Source organism: Tenrec ecaudatus, chromosome 4 (genome assembly GCF_050624435.1).
Source record: "Tenrec ecaudatus isolate mTenEca1 chromosome 4, mTenEca1.hap1, whole genome shotgun sequence".
NCBI classification, from domain to species: domain Eukaryota; kingdom Metazoa; phylum Chordata; class Mammalia; order Afrosoricida; family Tenrecidae; genus Tenrec; species Tenrec ecaudatus.
The window spans coordinates 35,503,857-35,512,452 of NC_134533.1; the positions used below are offsets into that span (position 1 = coordinate 35,503,857).

The following is an 8,596-nucleotide window of genomic DNA, read 5'->3' on the forward strand; positions in this document are numbered from 1 at the left end:
GCCACCTAGTTATTTGCTGACTCACCAACCACTCAAAAATTACATTTGCCGTGTAGCCAGAAAGCTCCCAGGGTCAGCTTGCCAGGCGTGAGGGACCTGAGCTGGTGGTGAAAGGCAACAAAAGTAGTTGCCTTTGGAAACACTTTCAGTCTGTCAAACAGTGCCTCCGGGTTTTACAACCTCGTAAATTCCCATATCCTGCTCTGGGCAAGAGTTGGACTTCCCCAGAAGTGGCCAGATGGTCCCCTGAGGGTTCGGGGTGACCTGCTCGACAGTATTTTCAGAAAAGAACTTTCCCAGAATGCTTTATGCCAGAGGAACCTGGCGTGATTGGGCTCTAATCTATTACTTTAGTCCAATTTAATACTTCTATTCATTTATTTTCATACCTACTATAACTTCTTATCACTTCACGTTGAATTCTGCAGGGATGGAATAGTGTCCCCACCTGATGACATGACCTTCACGAACCTGCTCTGAAGCCCATTCCCTTCATTTCTCTGGGCTCAGAGCTTCATCCTTCATTCCTGCCTCTCTGTAGCTCTCATTTCTCCACCTCTGTTGACGCTCTTCCATTAAGGTTCCAACGTGTCCAAGTCTGAAAATCAGGGCATACCAAAATATCTGCTCTTGATCTGCTTTCTCCCTCCACCATCTCTTTCTTTTCCTCCCCTTCATTAGTCCGTGTCTTCCTTTCTTCGCTTCTCAGCCAAACATCTACCCACTGGCTTCTGTTCCAGCCCCTGTACTGAAACGGCCTCTGCTGGGCCAATAATGACCTCCCCCTGCGGATACCGTGAGATGCTCCCTTTAATGATTTTACTAGACTTCTGATCAATAATGAGCACCGTCTATTCTTGAAACATAGCTTCTTTTGTTTATGAAACACTAAGTTCACGCTTCTAATTTCCCTCCTGTGGGGGAAGTCAGCCCCCCCACAACTGATCATGGGTTTGTTAGGCACAATTGTATGGTTAGGATATGTAAAGATTATAGTAAAGTCATAGAGTAATAGGAGAGAGCGTAAAATAAAGAAGTCAGACACATTTCATGGTAGCATGCTCACCCCCGCCCCATTTGATGGTCCATGTGTAGATGTGGAAGGTGGGAGTTACAGGAGCAAGCGAGAGGGCGAGAGTGATTTATTGCTAACCAAGGCATATATATCTTTGGGGCTTCCATGCCCCCTAATTACAGGTAAAGAGATACGTCACAGGAAGGGGCTGTAACATACACAATACAAGCAATAGGAGAGGGACATAAGCGTAACAGGAAGGGGATGAGTTAGGGGTGTAATTGGAAAGAGAGGGTCTAGGAGTATACATGTGACAAGAAGCGTGGACCCTCGATTCATTATGGCGGCCTAACCTTGGTCACCCTTGAGTGGGCTTGACCTCTCTGACTCTCCTTCACCCTCCTATCTTTTGGGACTCCTTCTCCTCCTCCCACCCTCACCCCCTTTGTTGAGGAGAAGAAAATGTACAAATTTGGGCTTCTCAAATGTTGGCTGCTCTGAGTGGCTTCGACTCGGCTATCTGCTGTCTAACTCTGAGTATACTCTGAGGGCGAGCTCGAACACCTCGGTGGCCCTATGCCACCTTCCCACTCACCCTCTGAACGGAGCTCGGCGGGTCCCTTCAGTCCGTATTCCCAATCATGTCTCCCTCAGTGGCTCACTGGCCTCACACCTAACGTGTTTACACGGACACCAGGAACTTCCTCACTCTCACCGGTCACCCCTCTCCCTGTTGTAGGCTAAACCAGCAACCTGAGAGAAATCCTCTCTCTTTCCAGTAGCCAGACAACCCCCTACTCCTCTCTCTCTTAAAACACCCTCCAGTCTCCCCTTCTCTGTGTCACCATGTCCTCACCAACTGGCTCCGTCATCCTAAAGATGGTTCTCTGGAGCAGCCGGGTGAGAAAGAGCCATCTAAAATGAAAAGTTGCCCCAACAAGTCAGAATCCAACTCTGATTTCTGGTTTTCATCGGCAGCGTCTTCTAGGTGGAACCAGAAAGACAGCAGACTGGCAAGTGGCCGTCTTCACAGGTGAACATGGGAACCAGAGCGGGCTCCTCCCCATGAAGCTTCTGTGTTATTAGTCTCTCATGAGGAATAGATCTGATCACTGCAGCAGTCGTTTCTTTGAGGTGTTTGTTCCAAGTAGAAATTAAGGATTCTTCTTTAGCTGGCACTTAACCTTACTATGCCTGTATTATTAAAATCAAAGGCTAAAGAGTCCAAGCTGAGAATGTTTCATGACATCTTTACCTGAAATTCTTCTCCTCCTTTTGTTTGTACTTCCTTCCTCTCTTCCTCCTTCCTTTCTTTCCCTCTGCCCACCTTCCCTGCAGGGAGAGGGTGTGTGTGTGTGTGTGTGTGTGTGTGTGTGTGTGTGTGTAGGGGGGGCGGATAAATTGGGAAAGGCACTGATAGTTTCAGTCCTTACAAAAAGATGAGTTTTCTCTATGCACAATTCTCTCTCAGTTGTCTGGCATTGCTGTGACAGAAATATTACGAGTGGGTAGTTTTAACAAACAGTAACTTATTCTCGTATCGTTTAGGGGGCTGAATGTGAAAATTCAGGGAAAGGCTTTCTCTTTGGTGTCAGCTCAGGAAAAAGGTCGCTGTCTCCTTTCAATATCTGTGGATCCTTAATGTTCTTGGAAATCTCTATTTGTCTCAGTATCAATCTTGGAGAGCTCTCTATTTTTCCTTGGTCCAGAAGTTTTCCAGCATGTTCGCCCTCAGTCTAGAGCCCTTGTGGCAGCATGGGTTATGCCTTGGGAGGGTTAGCAGATTGACACCACCCCCACTGCATGAGCGAAAAAATGAGTAAGGCTCTCTCTTCCCACAAATATTTACAGTCTTGGAAATGCCTGGTGCATTTCTATCCTGTCCTGTGGCGTCTCTAGGTGTCAGAGTTGACTTGATGGTGGTGAGAGCCTCGGCCTGAAGGACATGCTTGACTCCTGGCTCTTCGTGGAGTAATGAAGTCTTTTTCCCCTTATTGCTTTCCTTTCCTTTTATGTCTTAGAAGATCGAGGGTGGGACTTGAGGAAGGGTGGGACTTGAGTCACGTCCTCCTGTAAGGTTGTGATTCAAGGTACCATTCACCCTGATCTTGCCTCATTCATATATAGAGGTTTGGATCTCGAACATAGATGACAAAATGGAAGATAGTTCTATCAGATCAATAATTGAAGAAGAGTCACACAATCCTGGGAAACATGCCCTAGTCCAGTTGACACTTATTGGGGAGGGGGACATAGTTCAATCCATGACAAGTCCCCAGGTGGTTCATTGTTTCCATTCAAACAAATACAATTAAGTAAGTGGGGCTAGTCTGGAATCTCCAAGGAACAATTGAAGCCAGAAGGCATTGCTGGACACAGGTAAGAATGATTGAAACCTGGCTATTAATTTTGAGATTTAGACACATGATGGTCTCCCTCAAATTCCTTTCTTTCCACTGCCTCCTACTCCTCCTTTTCCTTTGCTCTTGTTTATTGGGCTTTTATCATTCGTCAGCACGTACATTGTCACCTTTACTTCCCTCCCAAGTCTCCAAGAGAAACTCGATTATTGTCTTCAGTTGACATACAAAGAAATCAAGATTCACTAAAATGGGGTGACCTGCCCCAGGGTCTCTCTGATTGTAGACATCGACCTCACCACCTCCACCTCATATTGCTTGCTCACCACGCGTTTTCTGGTCTTTGTCCCTAGGGACAGGATGCGAACGTCCGTCAACGTCGTGGGTGACTCATTCGGTGCTGGAATTGTCTACCACCTCTCCAAGTCTGAGCTGGACTCCATCGACTCCCAGCATCAAGCACAGGAGGACATTGAAATGACCAAGACTCAATCCATTTATGATGACATGAAGAGTCATAGGGAAAGCAACTCCAATCAGTGCGTCTATGCAGCACACAACTCTGTCATAGTAGATGAGTGCAAGGTATCACTTCCCTTTTTGGATATCGAGACCTGTATATAGTAGTGCATGCTCAGTTTCTTACCAGCAAACACAAAAGCCCTGCATGTATGATTGCCATAGTTATCTTTCTAAAGAAGCTTGTAACCCACGCTTCTGTGAGCCCCAGCTCATCTTCTCACTCTGTGTCTAACATGGCAAGAAATCAATAAGTCTAACGGTGAAAGAGCCAAACGCTTGCTTGTTTACTCAGCGTGGTATCAAACAATCATTCTGATACCCATGTTCACCCACCTTCCTGACCAAGTTTGTCTAATATTTTCCCCAAGAATTAGTGGGTATCCGAATTTTATGCCTGAAGTGAAAGACCAAAGGGAGTCTCTGGCGTCATCGAATTCATAATGCACAGGGTGTTTTCGTTGTTGTACGTCATGTATTGGTCCAAAGGGTACCCAGGGGTCCACAGAACTTTGCACAGCTATCTCTCAGGTTGAATGTTGACCTATCAGTCCCTTTGCTCCAAGAAGGGGAAGCCAATGTCAAGTAAAGGATAACTGTCCTTCAGGACATTTATCTAAAGATTTAACCCAAAAGCAAAGAAAGAGAAGAAAGACAATTTGGCTGGCCCAAATGGCAAACATTCTCAGGTGCTAATTGGATGGAGGGTCAAGTCAACCTGGAAGCGCCTCAGAAGAAAGACCTAGGAATCTCCTTCCCCAAAATTCTGCCACTGAAAGCCCCATGGAGCACAGTTCTAGCCTGGGTCCTGCAGGGTCACTACGAATCAGAATGAACTCAATGGCAACTGGTTTGTCCACTTCGTAGATGGCCCTGAAGCACCAGCTTTCCTGCAACAGGGTGTTCTGGGCTGCTCTGCAAGCTGTTGGGTGCTGAGACTACAAGCATGATGGGTTCTGTCTGATCTTCTCTGTAACTAACCTCACATTGTCAAAGACAGATGGTCATGACCAGAGTGAAGCAAACTTGAAGAAACCTGGCAGGTGAACAGAGAGACCACTCATGGGTGTTTTTTGGCTAAACTGGTTCCAGGCAGCAACTGGGGACAATCCAAACCCAACCCAAGTTGGGTTTTACAGTTTTTGATTCCTGTTGATAAGCCCTCAGTCAGTAGCTGATTTCCTTGTGAGTGACTTCTGGGTCTTCCCAAATAAACATGATGACTTCAACCAGGTCACTAAAGGTGCCACAAAAGCAAGTCTCTTTACCACATTGAGGAATATGTTCAGAATTCGAGTGTACCATCCTTAGTCCATGGCTCATCCCCTCTGTGTCAAGTCCACGTGTGGGGAACTCACACCTGGAGCACAAATCAGAGAGGGAATCACCCATCTAGAAGCAACTGAGTTAAGGAGTTGATTTTTAATCAAAAGTATTCTAGTTGTTAGATGATATAACTAAAAGGCACTCTTTTTCCCCCTGAAAAGTTAGTGTTCCCCACATCTGAATGAATGGGTTGGATTATTTTCTATCAGTATATCAGTTTGGGAGCAGGGGGTATTGCCTGCGGGCACGAAGTTGTGCAATGCAGGGCCAAGCCTGCCTGGACTGGACTGGCTTCCTGCTCTGCTGCAATTAGCAAGGACTTGTGATGTGCCTTGTAGGGGTTAGTTGCAGGTCCCCTCTTTCCCGGGACCTCCTGTATCTGGACACTTATTAAGTTTTAGTTGAGTGCCCATTACCTTCAAAGCCTTTAATTAGGCCCCAAGGTCAACAAAATGAAATTTGTAATTTTGTAGAGGTGGTAAGACTTGAACCCAAATCGATAACCAAACAAAAGAGAAAAGGTAATCCTGTAGTCACACAGATATCGATATTTACAGTTGCCTGTAAGAAGACCGATGGTATTTACATCCCTATGGTGTCACCTTGTTTTGCGGGGTTGGGTTGGGGGCTGAGAGGGCTTTTCAACAGACTTTTGCATAGGACATGTTTTGCTAACAAGTATACTGGCGTGGAAATACTTTTGATTTCATACTCCTCGGAGTATATTTTTTCTTAAAGGATATCAAGAACATCTGAAGATGTTTCTTTTTTTTTTTTAATCAAAGTAGTTCAAAGGAAATGTCTCCTAGCACCTACCTAGTGCCTGGCACGTAGAGGATGCTCAAGAAATAGTTGCTGGATGTCTCCTTCCTTTGAGCACCTCCATCCCTTGATTTCTTTCTAAGCTCCCCTTCGGGCTGGACAGTTCCATGGCGCTAGCAGGTCAGCCTTGCTGTGCAATTAATTTACTACTGAGCCAACTGCCCACCGACTCCTTGGTGAATTAGCGTTTAGTTAGCCTGGTGGCCAAGGTGATCGGTCATGGAGATGGCGAGAGTGGCCAGCTTGGCTTACTAACGTGGTAGTGCTTTGTGTTTCTAGAGAGGCACTGGGCTCAGCTGAGTGAAGAGTCATTGCTCCGCAGTGTCACTCCCATGGCACTGGGACAGTGAACTCGTTCCCACCGACGTGGGAAGGAGGTACCCAGGTCAGTGGAGATGAATTCACTCCCTTTCCCAGAATTTCCACGTCGCTTTACTCTTTCTTTTGAACTTCCTTCTGGTCCATTCCCAACCTCGTTGTTTCTTGGTTGAAAAAAAATCTCAGCTGGGAGATGCCATGAGACTACTGGCAGCCCCTTTCCTTTTTGCATTCCCATGACCTTGGTGAAGCCCCAGGGGTACAGTGGTTAAAGAGCTCACCTACTAACCAAAAGGTGGGTGGTTCAAACTCCCCAGCAGGTCTGCGAGAGAAAAGTAGGGCAAGGTGCTTCCCTAAAGATTACAGGTTAGGAAACCCAACCAGGAAGTTCTGCTCTGCCCTATTGCATCGGTATGAGTCAGCTCCACTCGATGGCAGTGAGTCTGGTGCCTTGGTTATTTCCCTTGTGGGTGGGACAGAGAGGGATGGGGTGGGTTCAACAGCAGCCTTACACTGGCCCAGACAAGGCGATGCCAAGAAAGCTCGCCCAGCTACATTGGAAGCATCGATCCCGGTCTCTCAAACAAAAGGAAGAAAGCTCCCCGCTGTGCCCTCTGCTTCTTGCGCAGGCACCCCACTTTGTGATTGTGAATTTTGTGCTGCTGCGGACCTGGTTCATGACTGGAGGTCAAATGGGCCCCTTCAAGGTCATAGTGAAAGTCAGCTTTCTCTAAGCATTCTCTCCCTGCCGTCTTTCTCGACCGTTCACTGAAGGGGAAACAACTTTGCTGATGCTCTGGTCAAGACTTGAACTGCTCCAAGCATTGCTGTGTGACACTGGCCTCTCTGTTCTCAAACTCATGCTTGATAATAGTCGTTCCAAGCTGTGCAATGGCTGTGTTATTGTCATCGAGTAACTGCATGGGGAGCGATCGTTGCTTATTGCAGTCTGTCTGAAGCAAGCAAACAAGCTGGGGAGATGCAGGGATGAATGGCCTATCGTTCCATTTGCTTGGTTTGTGAAGGGCACGTGGCTTTCTGTTCTAGCATGTGTGTGTGCTCTTAATGCATGCCTCTCATGTCCACGTGGGTAAGAAAGTCAAATTTCTTTCAAACATTGCTGCGTTTGTCATGTCTCCATATCCTAATGCTTCCATAAATCCAGTCTCTCCATTATGTGGAATATCAGTCGTGGGTTTAAGTTTGCACATGCCGTTGAGGACAGACAGACGGAAGGTAAGCTAGGAGAATGACGTAGAAATGGAGGGGACCCTCCCCTCCTCTGTAAGGGTTCAGTTCACTTTGAGCCAAGGAGACATGAGGCACACTACCTGGTGGTTACATATGATTATGAAATACTTGCATTAGAAACATTTAGAGATACAGTGTATCTCTCGCTTTTAATCTGATCGCAGACTTTTAATCCTTCTTTTAAAAAAGAAAACACCCGAACACACAAAAAACGTGAAAGTTTACTTGAAAGAGCCAAACCACTGTGATTTCTGATTTTAAATTGGGCATGAGCAGAACCCACCTGGCCTCATGGCAACTGAACCCTTCCGGTGCACGAGTAGAAGGAGCTCCCTAGTCCTGGGTTGTGCTCTGTGGTTGTGTGGAGAAGCACGGGGACCGTGTTCTAAGGAGGTCCTGGGCTGCGGTGATAGGGCGAAGGGCCATTAACTGCCCCCTCGTCCTGAAAAGCATAGTTGCCAAGGCGCCCCTTCTGAGGCAAATATGTATATTTTAATATTCCCAAATGGGCATTGAAACCCGAGAGAGGCTCACAACCAATTTGGAAGGAACAACATTTAAAAGCATATTTAAGGCATGCGATACAGCCCTGCATCGAGTGCTCCTCCACATAACCCATGCGTTTGGGAGTATTTTAGTTTTCTGGTTCATGACCTATAAGCTGGTTGTTGATGACAATTATTTTCAGGTCACTCTGGCGGCCAATGGAAAGTCAGCCGACTGCAGTGTTGACGAGGAGCCTTGGAAACACGAAAAATAAGAATATGACTCTCAGCACAATTTTGAATAAACTCCCCAGCGTGTCTTATGGTAAAAGATGATGTAAAGATTAAACAGGCTTTCTTTTTAAAAGGAGAGGGGGAAAGAAAATCCACACATATTTCTATGTTTACTTAATCTGTTAGCTGAGGCTCAGAGGAGCTGTTGTGAGTTAGCGATGATAGGCACAATGCTGTCTTTGCCAAATCATGCTTCATAACCATCT

General features: G+C 46.4%; 1 protein-coding gene across 2 annotated transcripts in view; it reads left to right on the plus strand.

Moving 5' to 3' along the window:
• Positions 1-8,371, plus strand: part of SLC1A2 (solute carrier family 1 member 2) — a 50,264-nt gene extending 41,893 nt beyond the window's left edge. For both annotated transcript variants that reach the window (XM_075548368.1, XM_075548369.1), the window contains 2 exons: positions 3,729-3,960; positions 8,300-8,371. In XM_075548368.1, coding sequence (XP_075404483.1) covers positions 3,729-3,960; positions 8,300-8,371 — 304 coding nt within the window. The remainder of the gene's footprint in view (positions 1-3,728; positions 3,961-8,299) is intronic.
• The last annotated feature ends 225 nt before the right edge of the window (positions 8,372-8,596 follow it).